The 18,711-nt window shown below is 35.7% G+C and overlaps 3 protein-coding genes and 3 pseudogenes across 3 annotated transcripts; 2 read left to right on the forward strand and 4 right to left on the reverse strand.

Annotated features, from left to right (window-relative positions):
* Positions 1 to 806: 806 nt before the first annotated feature.
* LOC104712455 (uncharacterized) lies at positions 807 to 2,276 on the forward strand. Its single transcript, XM_010429358.3, has 3 exons — positions 807 to 1,269; positions 1,361 to 1,558; positions 1,663 to 2,276. Exons 1-3 carry the CDS (start codon positions 1,251 to 1,253, stop codon positions 2,133 to 2,135), a joined length of 690 nt encoding a protein of 229 aa, XP_010427660.1. The 5' UTR covers positions 807 to 1,250; the 3' UTR covers positions 2,136 to 2,276.
* Positions 2,277 to 2,440: 164 nt separating this feature from the next.
* On the forward strand, positions 2,441 to 3,444 carry LOC109126484 (non-functional pseudokinase ZRK6 pseudogene; annotated as a pseudogene).
* A 427-nt stretch (positions 3,445 to 3,871) lies between these two features.
* On the reverse strand, positions 3,872 to 5,068 carry LOC104712456 (uncharacterized). The gene is made up of 3 exons (XM_010429359.3): positions 4,850 to 5,068; positions 4,452 to 4,667; positions 3,872 to 4,361 (listed from the first exon to the last, which is right to left on the reverse strand). The coding sequence occupies exons 1-3, from the start codon at positions 4,959 to 4,961 to the stop codon at positions 4,075 to 4,077; spliced, it is 615 nt and encodes a 204-aa protein (XP_010427661.1). The 5' UTR covers positions 4,962 to 5,068; the 3' UTR covers positions 3,872 to 4,074.
* Positions 5,069 to 6,097: 1,029 nt separating this feature from the next.
* On the reverse strand, positions 6,098 to 6,823 carry LOC104715750 (serine/threonine-protein kinase ZRK3 pseudogene; annotated as a pseudogene).
* A 3,174-nt stretch (positions 6,824 to 9,997) lies between these two features.
* LOC147939080 (uncharacterized) lies at positions 9,998 to 11,446 on the reverse strand (annotated as a pseudogene).
* A 2,848-nt stretch (positions 11,447 to 14,294) lies between these two features.
* On the reverse strand, positions 14,295 to 14,994 carry LOC104715751 (uncharacterized). Its single transcript, XM_010433131.2, has 2 exons — positions 14,691 to 14,994; positions 14,295 to 14,614 (listed from the first exon to the last, which is right to left on the reverse strand). Exons 1-2 carry the CDS (start codon positions 14,992 to 14,994, stop codon positions 14,295 to 14,297), a joined length of 624 nt encoding a protein of 207 aa, XP_010431433.2.
* Positions 14,995 to 18,711: the final 3,717 nt, after the last annotated feature.

Consider the following 18,711-nt stretch of genomic DNA (forward strand, 5'->3'; position numbering starts at 1 on the left):
TGGCCCGGAGGAAAGATACCAACTAGAAAGTTTTTCCTTTCTAATAAATAACATCATACGGATTATCGTAGGCGCCTAACCGCGGTAAATGAGATTAGGTATGATCTGATTCACAAACTTAATCTGGTGAAATCTCATCCGAGAGATTGGAGCAGGAATGACTTTGGTCGAGTGGCAGCTATACCTATATGCTTGTTTGTGTATTGTAATGACTGTCTTCTGGTAGCAAACTCCGCTTTTGGAGAGAATAATCGAGGAGTTATTTATTGTAGTTATTTTACACTTAGGACAATGAAACCCTTTTATTTGAATGTGTCAAGTTCTGAGATGAAGTAGTGAGATGCAAGTCTTGGAATGCATAAGTGGCAGTGAGAAAGCAAGTGTGTGGAAAATTAATAAATAAAAACCTCTAAACTTAGAACAGATGGAAAAATGTTTGGCAGCTACTTGGAGTATGCTCCAACACATGCTCACACATACAAACAATTTAAATGTCTGTTTAATTACTTGAACTATCGTTATTACATAAGGACATGGGTAAACTTATAGAGGTTATGTGTAGAGCACCATAACCATAGCTTCGGGTACCATTCCGGTGTTTGATGCAGCGGAATCCGATCACCGGCGATTTGGTCCGTTATGACCCAATTACATTTTTTGACCCGGTTCTTTTTTATTAAACCAGACCCAAATAATTTTGATCAAACCGATCCAGTTAAAAAAAAAAGATTTCAGTGTAAAAAATGTTAAACACACAAAATATTTTTCAAGTAGTTAAAAATGTTTGGTTCCGAAGTTCCACAATTGCCGGTGATCAGAGTTCAAACATTTTTCCGTAGGAGATCTAGTACTCTATATTTTCTCCTCTGACGTTATATTGAACTCTGAAATAAACAAATAATTTTCTTTTTTGTGACAAAATAATTAATTAATTTCGAAACGTGACTCACTTTTGAGATCGTTTCTTGAAAAATTAGAAGAATGGACGAACAAACCCTGAGGGGATGTTGACACGTGGATAATAGAAAGCGATGGAACGGTTGGTGTTATGTGGGATCTCTAATCTTTGGAAATTAAGGAATGGATCGATGCGGTTAAAATCGTATGCTACAGGCAGAGCTGTGTGGTGGAGAGATCTTATATACTATAACTCTGTTTAATCTTTCTTCTTCGTTTCTCTTGGTCTCTTCTCATTATCGCGCACCCATTGATCAAATAGTTTCTTATTTCTCTCGATCTCCGTCCAAACCATGAGCACCGGTCGATCAAGTAAGATCTCTCTCTCCAGTCGATCTAATTGTGTTTTTTTTCCTCCATTTCGTTATTGTTAATCTGTTTCCCGATTTGTTAAACCTCGCAGCGGCTCACACATGCGTCTTCTGGGACGTCCAGGATTTCCCGGTCCCTAAAGGTCGCGATCCTGATTCGGTATATGAGAATATAAAACTAGCTCTTGCGAATAAGGGGTTTGCTGGTATTGTTCATATCAGGGCTTATGGTAGGAAAAACAAGGTTTGGGATGACTTTCTATTAGACGGAATCACGGTTATACCCGAAGGTGATTTCTCTTCCGTAAATCTCTTTAACCTAGATAACTTTTTTTTTTTGTGTGGACCTGTAATCTAAGAGACTCTCCGTGTTCTTTTTTTTTTATCTTTCCAGGAGATAAAGATGCGAGAGTTAAAAGGATGATTAGGGACGTTCTTTTCTGGGCTCTGGACAATCGTGTACACCCATCTGCACAACGAATCGTGATGGTAATTTCAGAACACATTGGACAAGATTTGGATTTCCTCTCCGTTCTTCAAGGTTTGCATTCTAGAGAATACAAAATTCTCTTGGCTGATGTCGCATCAGTAAAGCAACCTGAGTTTGTAAGCGAAGAATGGCTTTGGAGGAGCCTCTTCGATGGAGGAGATCCTATTGAAAGGTCACAATCTGTTAAGCACGATGATGATAACCTGAAGCGTAAGGATACTGCAAAAGACACTGATAAGCGAAGCTCAATAGATAAGCGTAAGGATCCTATTGAAAGATCTGTTAAGCACGATGATGATAACCTGAAGCGTAAGGATACTGCAAAAGACACTGATAAGCGAAGCTCAATAGATAAGCGGAGGAGATTTTCGAAGTAGCTACAATAATGTTGTTCTATCAATCTTTCTTTATGGATGATCATTTTCTTTTTTATCTCTGTGAAGTCTTTGGTAAACTCTGTATTGGGTTCAGATGCACTGTTCTTCAATGTCTAAAAATATCGTTTTTACTACCTTTAATACTCCTTGGGTTTTTGTATGGATAACATCTACGTATCATCTTTGATCTGTTAACCTCTTGTGTAGTTTTGACCTCTAAGCTCGTCCTACTGCATTCTTCAATATCTACAATGTTGCTTAATTTCACAACAGGGCACACCTATTTATCATCACTTTTATAATCGATGATTACGTAGCTCTTAAATCAAAATCTAGTGGTAATCGATATCAGATATTCAAAGTACAACAGATAACTTCTCCCACCCAGTGCTTATCACAAAAGAGGGAAATACACACTTGATATGAAAGAGATTCGTCGGGAGATGAGTTCACTGATGTCTTAGTTTTTGTCTTTTTGAATATGTGCATAGATTAGAGTTAGACTTATTGTAGCTACTTTGGGCGATAAAGATAGCTAGAGAGGTTGCAAACGCTTTGACTTATTACCTTTTACACAGCATTCTCAAGGGTTTTCATCCATTCAAATCTAGATCCTTTCACCATTTTCTAGATGGACATGGGGTCACAAAGCTCGGAAACTTCTGCAACTGTATCCCAATCCCCGAAGGAGAGACATTTGTTCATGATGATACATTGCGCAAAAATACCATGAGTTTAGGCACAATACATTAAAGGGAACACATGGACTTGGTGTATGTAACTTACCTGTCATTGATCCGGATTACAAGTCAACCGGAAAGATCACAATAAAGATCGATATGCACAGCTTTGGAGCATTCATGCTAGCTCTTGTGCAGATAAAGGAAGTTGATGATGAGCTATCCCTATCTTCCGATATTCTGAGAGTATTTGTTGACTTGTTCATCAAACCTTATGACGATACTCGTTTCCCGCTTCACCATCATGTTACTAAGATACTGAGAAAGTTTGGGTATGCAGAGGTTGTAGATTCAGATATGAGTTATCCAGCTGCTTGGCCTGTTAAAGCCTTTCTCAGATTAGCGTTGAGATGCATTGGAAGACTCGTTGACTAGCATGATTCAAGTGGCTAAAGAACTCAGGCTGATTGAGAAATCTCTATCATTCAAGTATGAAAATGAAACATAAAAAAGAAATAAGGATAAGTTAATCTGTGTTTATCTATGTTTTTTTGTAGTAAAATCTCTGTGACCTTATCTATCTCTCTTCGTGGATAATCTGCAGGTATCAGAAATTAGCGGTCTTCTGAATGTTAAGACAGAAGTTACAATGGCATTTCCTGGCCTTGAACTAAGGTTACAAAAGGAATAGTGAGTCATATTGCATCATACGGGATCATCCGATGCATCTCAACGCCAAGTTGTAGATTTTTAATCAGCCTGGCTTTTCTTAGATTAGCATTGAGATACGTTGGATGCAGCAACTTAGGAGACCCGTTGACTAGCATGATTCAAGCAGCAGCAGGATCACTGATTTCTGTATCTACAACCTGTGCATATCCAAACAGCCATGGGCAAAGATTTTATGTTCGGAGGTATTTTTTTGTATTATTGATTACGAGCTTGGAGGATTGGCTTGGATTAATGCTTGAATCAAAACCTTGATATCCCTTTGTTTTTTAACGGCGGCTTTGTATGATAAAATTAAGTCAGGTTATCGTCCTTAAAAAGTCGATGTACAACAATAATTACGACTGAGCAGTTCTTAACCCAACAAAGTTTATCAGAACAAGATGAAGTGTTGATTTTTTAAAAACACAAACCCAAAGGTTTCACATAATTGAAAGACAGAACAAAGGATGATCATTTACAAGTGATCCTTGGGTTTTGCAAGGGCTACTTCCCTAGTCGTGTCCTTCCGCTACACCTTCGAATCAGTATCAGCTATGCTCCGCTTGGTCGATTGGTTTTCGTCCATCAAATAGTTCTCCCCACTGCCTTATTTTGAGTACAAAAGGACGAATCAATTCTAACGAGTGCGTATTAGGGCATATGAAAAAAATATTGTGATGTCTAGATTTCAAAGCTTCGAGAACTCTGCGGAACTTCTTGTCTTCTGAGACTTTTTCCCCGATTACCATCACATTTGAAGGTTCAGGATGGTCTATCGTCCAGATAAGAATGTCCCTCGACATTTGATTAACTCTCCCACATGTACCCCCTGAAACTATATATACAATACAAAAGGGAGATCAAGATTTATTTACAGACATACATATAAGTAATGGAAAAAGGGAGGCGTGTTAAGTAGAGGAACCTTCGGGTTGGTAGAAGACTCCGGCAGCAAGATAATCATATCGCAATTTTCCCGGTATCTCATCCTTCTTCCCACCATAAACCCTTATTTCCATGGTCTCATCTCTATAACCCTCACCCGCCATAACTGATGTTATAGTCTCATAAACCGAAAAAGGATCGTGACCGTCAGGAATGGGACAATCCACGATGTCCCAGAAGACACCTATTTTATCCCCTGCGAGGTTTCAAAAACCGGAAACGCACAAACAATCGTGAAACAAGTTTTAGATCCACTCAAACTTAGTAAAACAGATCTGATTAGATACGCTAATACACTAAGACAGATCGATCAGATGAAATCTATACAAACAATTCCAAAGGGAGGAAATAAAAAAGGAAAAAGATAAGAGATCTTACTCAAGATATTTCTGCTCACAGTTTCAACTGGAATTGAAATTGGCGGTGGCAATGTCGATGGGAATGGAGCTGGGCTTATTCGGCGGTACTTAATTAGCTTATCATGGCTCATGGTTTCTAGAGGAGACAATTAGGTCACTGTTACAGAGGGGGTTATTAGATCTCTACAACACGAACTCTGATCTCTACAATATACGCTCGTTGTTTTCAGTAGTAACCGTCTATACTCCATCTGTACTTGGGCTATTACTCTCAGCTTTACATGGGCCAGGCCCATAACAAGTCTAAATGCATTAGTCGTGTGATGATTTATATATTCATCCAACTCGTATGTCGCCCGACGCAGTAATTGCATTTTTTTTCTCCAAGGAACTGAAGCTGGCGACTGAGAGCAGAAAAAATGCACAAAAAATGCACATAACTGAAGATGCATCTTTTGGAACAGCGGGCTGTGTGAAACAACGTGCTGTGTAGGAACAACATGTTGTGTGGATCAAGAACCTACATCATTTCTCATTAGACACTTAGGTTGATGACATTGATGCGTGAGTTGACGTGGTAGAATTTGAGTGCATGAAAGACAAACTAAGGAGTTGTCGACTTTGAGAATAAGCAAAAACGTAATGTTGAAGTTGTAGAGATTTAAGAAAAATTATCTACAACCTCTAGAACATTCTGCTCTTCATTGTCTTGATTCCACAATCACACATTGTCTTTACCTGCACCGCAACACAAAAAAAGATGCATAATTATTTCGAGAAACACTTAGTGAGATAATCTTTTCATATACTGGGCTATACACACAATCAATAAGATCTCCTCATGCCACAATCATCAAACAACAAACAAACCAGACAATACACAAAGAAATCACAACATCAACCGCCTGCTGATGATGTTGTCGACCGACACCAGGGTGTATGAAGGTAGATACGCTTAGGCTGATTGAAGTTTATGGAACATTAGAGTCTGAGTTCTCTTGCGTAAGTGTTATTTCATCTAGACACATCTAATTTATCTTCTTTGATTCTCGTATGTGATCTTTTTAGCATCAGTACTATGTGATCTTGATAGCAGCATTACTATGATAGGTTCATTAACGAACAATGCAATAACTTTTACGATGTGGTATTTTATAAGGATTGTTCAGACTTGGTGAAGATGGTGTTTTTGCCTTCAGACTGGCCAGTTTTCTCATCGTACCTTGATGACATTCAGATTGACAGGGAGGAATTTTTAACTTTCTCTTTATCTTTTATCTCTGGTAATGCAAATGTAAAGCGGATTCCTTGGCGCGTCAAGCGATATTGAGAAAGATAGATCAGACAACTTTGCAATCCAGTTCGTGTCCAAGAAAACATGAATTGGCTTAACATCTCTCTATATAATGATCTTAGGAAACACCATTTGAAGATAAGCCAGGGCATATGCAATCTCCTTGCCAATCTTAAACCTTAATCTCAAAGGCAATAACGATTCCTCCCCGTTAATCACTAGACAACCTATGTGATTCAAAACTCCATATTCAGCATATTCAAACACAAGAACCGGAAAAGGGAACTCAAGACAACATCCTAATAGTTTAAGAAAATTGTTGTGGTTGCTCACTCGAGCAGACAAGACAATGTCTTTATAAACCTCTCCTACTCTGTAATCAGTAACTTTATACTCCGCGAATCTCTTGATCATGTAAGATATATCGTCGATTACACCTATGTACCATATGTTGAACCCTTCTTGAGCAACAAAACAACCGGAATCGAAAGTATTGGTGGCTTTAAGGATCTGGGAAGAAGTAAAGCTACGTATAGGAATGGATTTACCATTACAATCAGCGATGAGCTCTTTTAAGAAGACGCTTCCGTTCTCCAAGAACCATCTCTCCTTTTGCTTGACGCTTCTTTCCTTCTTTTTCAGTGTCCCATATCTTAGATATTGCTTCAATTTTTTCCTCATCGATTCCATCTAACAAATATAAAGAGTTTTGGGGAAAAGATGTTCAAAAGTTTTATACCAAAACCAAAAATGACATGATTTTTCTAAAATCTCTAAAATCCAATCTCTTAATACAAGACAATACCTTTTCCTGGTTTGAAGACTGTAAAGATTGAATCAATGTTGTGTGTTATTCACGGGTGCCTTGCGGCCTTTATATACAAGACTTGATAACTTTGATAAACCCTAGACGTGCTGACCAAGCTACTATACAAAGTCGGTTATTCTATATACTACCGAGGTCCAATATACAATACTTAGCCCAATACTCCCCCTCAAGGTGAAGCGTGTAGATTACAAACGTCCAACTTACAAACGCCCAACTTGGACATTAGATTACTAAACTGAACTTTCCCCAATGCTTTAGTCAAAAGATCAGCCAATTGCTCCTTAGTACCGATGTGTGAAGTTGTAAGAACTCCACTCTTGATGGCATCACGTACCCGATGACAATCGGTCTCGATATGTTTGTTCGTTCATGAAAAACAGGATTAGCAGCAACATAAAGAGCAGACTTACTGTCAAAAAAGAGGTGAGAAGGTCCGTTTGGTGGAAAACCCAAATCTTTAAGAAGTTGTCGTAACCACATTATCTCACGTGTGCAATGACATTGCACGGTACTCAGCTTCACAAGACGATTGCGACACCGCTTTTTGTTTCTTAGTCTTCCAAGAGATAGGAGAACCACCAAGCAATGCAACATAGGCGGTTAAAGAACGACGAGATAGCGGACATTTACCCCAATCGGCATCACAATAAACCAAGAGTTGCAAGTCTGAGCGAGAACTGAGATAAATTCATTGCCCTGCTGTTCCTTTAAGATACGAGACTACACGTAACGCAGCATCGATATGCATTCCCCGCAGCTTTTGCAAAAATTGGGACAAAATGTGAACAGAATATGAAAGACCAGGTCGAGTGCTGGCAAGATAAATAAGACGACTGACTAGTCTTCGATACGATGCTGGATCTGAAATGAAAGGACTAGTATCCGAAGCTAAGTGATGGTTTTGCTCCATTGGTGTAGCAGCAGGCCTTGAACCCAGCAACCCTATTTCACTTACAATATCCAACGCATAAATCCTTTGTGTGAACATAAAACCTTCTTCATTTCGGGCAATCTCAATGCCGAGAAAATATTTAAGTTTCACCAAATCTTTCATACGAAAACACTCATCAACATATCTCTTAAATTTACGAATGGCCTCACTATCATTACCACAAACAACGAGATCATCAACATAAACTAAGACCAGAATCTCTACACTCCCACGTGTGTAGGTAAACAAAGAGTAGTCAGAATAGGACTGGACAAAACTAGCCTTTGCGAGAGCCGTAGATAGCTTATGATACCAACATCTCAGAGCTTGTCGTAATCCGTAATTAGCTTTGTGTAAACGAAGTACTTTATTTGGAGATGAAGATGTAAAACCTTGCGGAAGCTTGATATACACCTCTTGGCGAAGATCACCATGAAGTAAAGCGTTGTGCACATCCATTTAATACACTTCCCAATTATTTGCAGCCACAAGACGTAACAAGTCTCTCACTGTTATCATTTTGACAACCGGTGCAAAAATCTTGACCAGCAACTTGTCGATTTCCCAACACCACAAGCCTTGCCTTATAATGTTCAATACTCCCGTTAGAGTGATACTTGATTTTATAAACCACATTGTATCAAGGGCAACCTTCCCGAGAGGCAAATCTGCGGCACTAAACGTTTTTGTTTCTTCATGAGCTCCAACCTCTTTACCCATAGCGTTCGTCCAACGCTTATCTTTAACAGCCTCTCTAAAACTACATGGCTCAACTGCCGCACTAACGGCTGCAAGAAATGCCTGATGCCGAGATGAAAACCAGGAGTCAGTGATAAAATCAGTGACGGGATAAAGAGATGTACCTTGGACCGAGTCACGAGAATCGCTGGTGGAGAGGTCGGGAAGAACGTGATTAGCGGAGTTACTTGCCACTGTGTTGTATAACACATAATATTTTAAACGGACAGACGGTATTTTTGCACGTTTGCCCTGTCCCATGTTAGGTTCGGGCTGCGAGACAACAGAGTTCCGGTCAGTAGAACCGTCAACAACCGCGGAGGTACCATACGGTAAAATGGGTCCAACTTCGAGAATGGCACCATCAAGCTCGGCCGGACTAACTTTTTCTACTTATGGTTAGGAGGTACTAACACTCTCCCTGATTCCAATAGTTGCTGACCCATCGACAAACCACCAGTATCAAATGTGTCGAATATAACATCACGAGGCGACTCTGGTTCCGTCTGAGCAGAGAAAGGAAATTCATCCTCATTGAATATCACGTCACGAGATACAAAAAAAAAATCATTGTTTTCCAAATCATATAATTTCCAACCTTTCTTACCGTACGGATACCCCACAAACACACACTTTTTACTACGAGGAACAAACATGTCTTTGTCATGAATCTGCTTATGTGCATAACACAATGAACCAAACACCCGCAAATCATCATACACCGGTTGTTGTCCAAATAACACCTCATGCGGACATTTATTATGAAGCAGTTTTGTTGGCGTCAAATTGATAACAAGTTTGTAGGCAAAATTTTGTAGGCAAGTGAGCTTGAAATAGCAAGGATCTTGCGACATTAAGGAGATAACGATACTTTCTTTCCACTCTACAATTCTGTTGCGGTGTTCCCACACAAGTCGTTTGATGCATAATACCTTTTTCCCTATAGAAAGATGACAAACAAAGAAACTTTGTTCCATTATTGCTCCTAACCATTTTAACTGCCTTCCCAAACTGTTTTTCCGAATAGGCACAAAAGTTTTGAAGAACACTCTTAGCCTCTGATTTTTCTAACAACAAAAACGTCCACACACTTCGAGAAAAATCATCTAAGATTGTCAAAAATCACTCAAACAGAAAGACACTCACTTTTTTTTTATTAATACTATCAGAAAACATCTCTCTAGTTTGCTTAGCCCGAAAACATGTCTCACATGGACTTGGACTAGCAGAAACAGAAACACCGGAAAACAAAGGCATAATAGATAAAACTAAAAACGAAGGATGTCCTAACCGCTGATGCCAAAAAATTCCATCAACTTTCCGAACTGTCTTGTTTACTCGAGCAGCTTGCACATCCGTAAAATAATAAACTTCATCACGTTCTTTCCCGGCTCTAATCAGCGTCCTCGAAAACCGGTCCTATAAAATACACATTGGATCGGTGAAAAAGGCAAAAAGATTAGAATGCTTCAAAAGCTTTGAAACCGAAACTAACGTGCAATTCAAGTCAGGTACATATAACACATCGTATAAACTAATACGATCTGACAAACAAAACAAGCCCGTTTGTTTTGACAATGTCACACTTCCATCTGCAAAACCAATGGTATATGGAGAAGTGTTTTTGAGATTTGAAAGGACCAAAAATCTCCCGTCATGTGGTGTGAAGCTCCTATATCAAGGATCACATCTCCGTATTTCTTACCGATTAGTTTGTCACTCCCACCATTTGATTTGTCTTTAAGTAGCTGCGAGAATGCATGCAACATTTGTTCCAGAGTTAAGTCCGCAGAGACTACATTAGGATTGACCACATACGCAACATTCACTTGACCTTTTCCTTGACCACCAAAATAACCACAGCGACCACCTCCTCGTGATTGACCACTTCCTCCTCTACCGCCTCTCTCTAAAAACCATTCAAGATAACCCACAATCTGCCAACAAGAGTTCTTTTCAAGCCCAGCTCTACAACAGTTAGAACAGAGTCTTTCACGTCCTCTATTTCCACTAGAACCTTGGACTCCAAAATTACCTCCATCATGAGACTCATGACGAGTTCCACTTGATTCACCGTTTCCTTGCTCTAGGCGAGTCACAAACCCAATAGCTTCATGTTGTTGTTCACGAGCTTTAGCTAAGTTTTAGTCTATCTTCTTCTCGAATAACTTTGCTATACGCCTTTCCGAGATCCGGCAACACGTCCGCTTCAATGATGGCAGTCACGACATGCCCAAACCTTGACTCGTTTAGTCCCATCACGAACAGATGCACTCGTTCTTCGTCTCTCTCCTTTTCATATGCTGCCGCTGCTCCACACGTACACGCCGGTAGAGGTCGATAGGTTTGGAGTTCTTCCCACATCTTAGCAAGTCGTCCATAATAGTCAATCACCGCTTGCCCATCTTGTTTACACACCGCCAGTTTAGCTAATGAACGCGCACCTTGTTCCCAACTGAGAACTGTTCCCTCAAATTTTCCCACAACTTGTGAGCATCATGAACGTCACCGTCAATCTTACACGAGGCTCAATAGATGTCCTCAAAAACCCGACTATCATTGAGTTCACACTCAACCACGACTCGAGATCTCCATGTCCCTCACACAGATTTTTTAGAGTCCCGTCAATGAAACCCGTTTTTCTCTTCGCTTGCAAAGCATTCAACATCTCCGTATCCCACTCGTTATAATTATCACCCTTTAGTTCCACCAAGGTGATCAGCGCCCTTGGATTATCAGAAGCAAACACAGAGTAAGGTGACACAGCAACACCTTTATCACCGGTCACACCGGTTTCGAAAATCTTCTTACTGTCGTCCCCCATAGTACGAACAAGGAATTTTCGAAACTTCCGAACAAGGAACGAAACAGAAAGAAAGAACTAGTAGAAACGAAAAACTCAAAGAAATTTAAAAATCTAGATCAATTAGAAGGATCTATGCTCTGACCATAAAGATTGAATGAATGTTGTGTGTTATTCACGGGTGCCTTGCGGCCATTATATACAAGACTCGACAACTTTGATAAACCCAAGACGTGCTGACCAAGCTACTATACAAAGTCAGTTATTCTATATACTACGGAGGCCCATTACAATACTTAGCCCAATAAAGAGAACCAATCGTTGAAAGATGATCCGATTTGGTCAATATAAAGACTTTCAAAGTCCGACGACGACAAAGTCTAAATTGTGACAAATCACTCTTGTGTGTAGACTCTACACTGATTAACTAAAACTCTCTCCATAAAAAATACTAGGGAGGTACCCGCGCTTTAAGCGCGGTAATAAGATTTTAATAACAACAGTTTTGTTATTTCATGATATGTTACTTTTCTGATTTAATATGTAATAATTGACATATTTAAATATAGTGTTTTATGTTTTGAAAAAGTTTAAAATGTTTTATTGGATTGTTAAGTACTTTTTGTATTTGCATATATACATAAAAGTTTATCTTACTACAGATAAATAATACTCTCAATGTGAAATATTAATTGAATCTTTTAAATAAACAATTAAACTGTAGTAAACAGATATTGAAATTCAATAAGTAAATTCAAAATTTTTAAAAGCGTAAGCAATTCCCAATAGTATTATAATGTAATATCTCAATTATAAAATAAAGATGAGAGTAATGCAAAGCTGGATTTCAAGTAGCGGTTAATACAAACATACTAAATTTTATAGACATTCAAAAAGAGAAAAAATAAACGGCCAACACCCCATTCTTTACATTTGAGTGCTTGAACTTTAACTTTGTTGCTTCATCACATGGTTTATGTAATAACGTCCAGCAAATTCAGACATGTAAATATATAAAGTATTTTAAGAAATTTTACTTTAACATCATAAATAACTTGTTTTAATATACATAATTACATCTTACATAGCCTGGTGATGCTCCAGTCCTTCAAACTCTGATTTTATGAAGATCTTCGAAGAGGCCAAGGTGTTTTCAAGACACGGTGCACCTATAGACATTTAGAATTTTAAGTGAATATATTGGTTACCTTATGATGATTATATCAGAACTAATTTATGTTACATACCTTCGTATTCTTCCACCCTCATAAACCACATTACACAGAACACAGGTTCGGATTTGTATATGAGATGGCACCCACTTGATTGTCATATGGTCATGAATTGAGAAGCGTAGTTGTCTTTGAGATGACACTTCACAGTCTCACACCTACATGTTTATCAAATAAATAAAAATCTTAACAGAGACAACTCTAAAACGTAACTGTTTTAAAGGTAGAGTAAATATCTTTTTACCTGTCATTCAACAACATGAAAACAACTTCATTAATATCAATGACACTCGCATGCCTTCTTCTATCTTCCACATCCATTATACACGCACAAACATCAAATTTGGGAAAAAGACATAATTTAGGTTTTCAAAATGTTGCTAATCTATTTTTGGTAAGTTTAAGTCGTACTTTTCAAAGTTTCATAAATCCTAAAAAGAGTCTAGTTTTTCGAATACAAAGATACCAATTAATTATATTGACAGATTGTACCAAAATAATATAAAATCAATTAAAGAAATACTTACCGAAAGAGATGGGATGATCTATTCTTCCACGATATATGTCATCCATATCCTCGAACCGAAAGTAATTCTTAGGACTCAATGATTCAAGCAGCGTCATATTGGTATCATCCGTAAATTTAATCTGATAAGGATGATGAGTATTCCTTTCCTCCATGTTTGGATTGATCACTTTGAAATTTCTAATACTTTATCACTCACCATCGTCGATATATTTCGGGAGTTTAGCGAGTGTATCAGGTAAATAAGGAGCTTCAATTGTGTCATCCTTCACAGTTTAACAACAATTGTGTAAGAATTCTTATATACAATAACTGTTAGGACTTGAAATTAAGTAAAAATCATTCAACTAACGACCCTAACCTTTACATCCACAAGAAGCAGAACTCGTTTGGTAAAGAACTCTCTGACTCTCTAAGAGTGTAAGACTTTGGCGTTGATACACCAATTAGTTCTTCCGGGTAGCAGATCAGCAATATAAATGAACCTCATGATTTTATCAAATTAGGTTTTTTCTTGAATCTTCTCTGGTATCGAAAACAAAAAGGGGATTTTTGATTTGTAAGAATACAAAGAGTCACGACTAAACGTTGCGTCTTAATCTTTTTAGTTTCTCACCTTTAGTCTTATTATTACAAATTATAATATTATATAAATAAATACAGTTTTAATATAACGTTTGTCACACTTGCATGTACAAAATACAATTTATGTTAACATATTGAAGATGTTTTCACATTTTCATTTTTAAAAACTTAACACTTATATATTGATATGAAAAAAATGTAATATTATTAAGGGGAAAAAACTGAAAATCTGATGACAATAGTATGAAATGAAACGTTATAGTAGATATTAGATGCTTAAAAGAAAATCATATATTTTCAAAGACTTCTTTGAAAACCACATTAAGGGTTTTGTTTTGACATTTCTCTTTATCTGTAATCAAAATCTTCAATTCTTTTCTGCTTGTCACTCTAGAAAATACAACGTATAGTTGTCCATGTGTAAATACACGCTTGGGTAGATACAATCCAACATGTTCTAATGTCTGACCTTGGCTTTTGTTTATAGTGATCGCAAATGCAAGAGCAACGGGAAACTGACGACGCCTCATACGAAAGGGAAACTTTGCATCCGGTGGAGACACAAACATCCTAGGGATAAGAACTTTATCGTTGACATTCTTTTGCCAGTTACAATCCTTGCTTCAATAACATGATTAGCCATTTGAGTGACAATCAATCTCGTACCATTAGGATCAATATTCCTAAGTAACATGGTAGGTGCTCTCTTTTTAAGCGTTAGAACATGATTAGGTAATCTAGAAACGTGAATACTGTTTAAGAATTCCTGAGTGTAGTACATATCGTCGTAAGCACTTGTATCGGAAGTCTTGATGCTGTATGAACTCAAATATTGTCTCTCTTCCCCTGGATATAATAAAACCAAAATAAGAAACCGTTTATATCGAATTTTGTTTGCCAAAAAATTGCACTCTTAATATACCTGGAAGTTGAGAGAGCGTATATTGATTTATTTTATCGACGTCATCATTTCTTGGACTAAGAATAGCTCTTTCGCAAAAGAATTTTGCATCAGCCCTTGTTGCAAATGATGTACCGTATATATGTTTAACAATTGCTTGTATAGGATTGTCACATGCAGCAATTAATAAATCCTTGGGTATTTCTATTTCGACCTCACCACTGTTAGACTCGTTGATCTTGCCATCCCCAATGTCGAGTAGCCATTTTGAAAATGTAAAGAGAGCATCTGCATCCCGACTATTTTTTGCCTTGCGAAGCCTCATGTTTTGTGTAAGCCGAAGTACTTTACAACTATCCCAAAGCAACGATGAGTTTATAGAGGCTAAAACTGTCCCAACTCTATCAGCCTCTGGCACAGCCTTTAGAATTTGTCAAAAATCACCCCCTAAAACAAAAACCTTACCTCCAAAAATCCGATCACAGCCAGTAGAATTTGTCTCCTATCCAACGTTTCAAAACAAAATATGTTCATCATTGGAGACTCATCCCATATAATGAGCTTTGCTTCTCTAATCAACTCGGCAAGATGGGATTGACCATCTATCGAACACGTTGTATATTCGTCCACATTGATGGGTATACTAAATCTAGAATCAGCGCCAATAATACTCCACAAGAATGTTTTTCCACTACCACCAAATCCATGAACAAAAAATACACCTCTATTGTTTCAATTCTCTCTTTGGTCAGCACGTTTATAGTTCCTCTCATCTATGAGAAGCCTATTCTCATTATTATCCATCATAGATTGGTCTGGTTTAGGCATATTCACAATAGTTGACAGAGAGCTTGGATTAGACCGCATAATCATTTTAATCTCAGCTAAACATAGGTTTGTTATCTGATCCTGACTTAACATTAGACCCGCATTATAAAGTATTTTGATTTTAGTTGACATATTTATGATCAGAATAATAATCGTAAACTTTTGTGTACACCAATATATCTTAAAATTTTCTTATATATATTTATAAAATATAACTATATATGTACATTGGTTGTTCGTACAGTTTCTTTGCAAATACAAAATATCTTCGCACAATATATCTTTTGTAGCGACCCAGAGATTGAGAGGCACTGAAACACCTTTCGAAAGCAATAGTATGACACACGACTTCCTTAGAAACAGCCCAAAACACCATGTACTTGCCTCCTTTATAGCTAAAATATATTCTTTGTCGTCATCCAATAATCCCAATGCAAAGCAGGCATCTTTAAATTCCTTGTACACATCTTTAGCAACTGACGAATATGATCACTTTGTGATCTAAGCTCATACTTATTTCTGTTATTCGGAACCATGGAGTCTTTTATATGATCCCAAGTATTGAATTACCCAACATTTGTTACTTTTCCAATGACATCTTGAAATTTAAGACGTAAACTCATATCATAGTAGATTAGAAGTTAATTACGGGAGATTTAAAATTATGGAGCAAAGGTAACTTACCGACCAAGTAATCATCACAATAAGATTTTTTCCATTCGTATTTTGAAGGATTCAAACGTGAAACACGATCAGTCAGAGAATACATGACCATAATATAACCTGCACTAAACGAAACCAGTAATTATAATCAAATTTAGATTTTCAAACGCATTGAATGAAGAAATTTTTTTTAAGAACCTTGGAAAATATTTGAGATTTGATATCAATCATAAGCTCTGACCGACATCTATATATATAACCTTAGAGATTGCTATATATTCCTAAATATATTAAATTATTTAATAATATAAAATTTGTGTGTTTATAATAATAGATATGTGTAAATATATAACATATATATATATATATATATATCTTCTATATGTTAAATTACTGATTTAAACAATACTTACTTACATCCTAATCTATCCATTATATAAAATCTAAATAAAAGACTAACCAAAATAGATTTATTTCCATCTTTATCACTTTAAGTTTATAATAAATATACTCATACAAATAATTATACATTTAAGTAATTATATATAACATATTTATATATATATTTCTGAGATATGTTAATTTTATTTTTCAACAATAGTTATTTCCATCTTTATCATTTCAAATTTGTACATTTTATATGATTTTAAATTTTATCCTTTGCCAGTATGATTTTTACAAATAAAAGTATATAACAATTATTTGAGTTGTCTTACATGTATATTTTCTATTAAATATGTGTAACTGACCAAACTATATTAATTCTGATCTTTAGATTTAATTGGACGTGTGGTGCTTGTTGAAAGCTACAAATACCTTTTGGCTAACAACGTGCACACTGAACTTTTTTTCGAAATAAAAAATGAAGAGTAAGTTTTCCTATTATAAAACTTTCTTACATATTTATCGTCTTAAATTTACCAAATTTCAAAAATTTGAAGATATACACGAATATTTTGTCATTCATTTATGTATAATTTATTAATTTATTATAGAATAAATTAGAACTTTATTAGAAACCTTTATAAATAAATGTTTTCATACATCCAAGCTTTATTAAAAATTTAAGATTCTATTATACAAAAGTCATAAATTAAATATATCTATTTTTAATAAATTAAATAAGCTTTAATGTTACAATTAAACAAAATAGATTAAATTAAAGAAACAAATATTATAGAAATATTGTAGGGTGAAAAAATTGTCTTCTCTTTGATCTTGGCTTCCACATCATGTCTGTATGATACCAAACTGATGGGTTTGAAATTTTAGCATAAGCGATTTCTTTGGCTTGAGGAGCTTGTGTATTGAATATAATTCAATCTGAGAATTTAGTTGTTGTAATCATTGAAGGAATCATAACATCATCCTCAGGACCATCCTCATTGTAGTATTCTTTAGGTTTAACATGTTCAATATTTTTTTATAAAGAAAAGTAATAATTAAAACATGGAATTATTATCAGTTCTCATATAACATGATTATTTAAATAATCTACATGAAATTTAAGCTAAAGATAAAAAATAAACAATTTTGTTTCTATTTTCCTAAAAATATACATGGCTATTAACGATCATAGTTTTCCTGCAAATATGGCAATCCAAGTGTAATCAACTTATGAAAAAGAAATTATAAATATTAGAAATAATTTAACACGTTAATAAATCTGATTATATAAAATAATACCTGATAATAATTAGAAACAAATTTATTCATCGATTCATCTGGTTCTATGTAAAATAGTTATTACCTATTACATTAACAGGAAAATAAAAGAATAATAAGATCATATGCATTATATTTCTTAAAAAGATGAAAGATAAATATAAGAATATATTATAAATATTCGATTGAAGATTTTTTTTTGAATGTTATTATAATTTTGAGAACATAATAAAAGAATTAAATTTATAACCTCATCAAAAAAACATAATTATTATACCTTTTTTGAAAGGTGAACCAACAACAAATAAAGCTTTATGATTTATGGACTTGCTTTCCAAGAAACCACTATACGAACAAAAAAAATAAAAAGAATGAGTCGATTAATCATAAAAACAGAAAATCGGAATACAAATAAAAAATGTTGAGAAGATGATTAAATAATTAAACTTAAAACCTCAACCAAAAAAGCACAATATTATACATTTTTTTGTAAGGTGAACCAGCAACAACCAAATCTTTATGATATATAGATCTTGCTTTCCAAGAAACCACTATACGAACAGGAAAATACAAAGAATCAGTCGATTAATCATAAAAATAGAAAATCGGAATACAAATAATTTTTTTTGAGAACATGATTAAAGAATTAAACGTAAAACCTCAACCAAAACAACACAATATTATACATTTTTTGTAAGGTGAACCAACAACAACCAAAGCGTTATGATTTTTAGATCTTGCTTTCCAAGAAACCACTATATGAACAGAAAAATAAATAGGATCAGTCGATAATCATAAAAAAAAAACAGCAAGATCGGAACACAAATATAAATTTGAGAACATGATGAAAGAATTATTGAAATTAATAAAACTATAAATTTAATAG

The sequence above is a fragment of the Camelina sativa genome, chromosome 9 (genome assembly GCF_030686135.1).
Source record: "Camelina sativa cultivar CO46 ecotype springtype chromosome 9, ASM3068613v1".
NCBI classification, from domain to species: Eukaryota; Viridiplantae; Streptophyta; class Magnoliopsida; order Brassicales; family Brassicaceae; genus Camelina; species Camelina sativa.

Excerpts from the sequence above, each read along its gene's own strand:
- LOC104712455 (XM_010429358.3), top strand. Across the intron at positions 1,559-1,662 it reads AATCACGGTTATACCCGAAG|GAGATAAAGATGCGAGAGTT; the intron begins GTGATTTCTCTT and ends TTATCTTTCCAG.
- LOC104712456 (XM_010429359.3), bottom strand. The coding sequence starts at position 4,961 with ATGAGCCATGATAAGCTAATTAAGTACCGCCGAATAAGCCCAGCTCCA. Across the intron at positions 4,668-4,849 it reads TGTGAGCAGAAATATCTTGA|GGGATAAAATAGGTGTCTTC; the intron begins GTAAGATCTCTT and ends GAAACCTCGCAG. Across the intron at positions 4,362-4,451 it reads AGTCTTCTACCAACCCGAAG|TTTCAGGGGGTACATGTGGG; the intron begins GTTCCTCTACTT and ends TTGTATATATAG.
- LOC104715751 (XM_010433131.2), bottom strand. The coding sequence starts at position 14,994 with ATGAGGCTTCGCAAGGCAAAAAATAGTCGGGATGCAGATGCTCTCTTT. Across the intron at positions 14,615-14,690 it reads TACGCTCTCTCAACTTCCAG|GGGAAGAGAGACAATATTTG; the intron begins GTATATTAAGAG and ends TATTATATCCAG.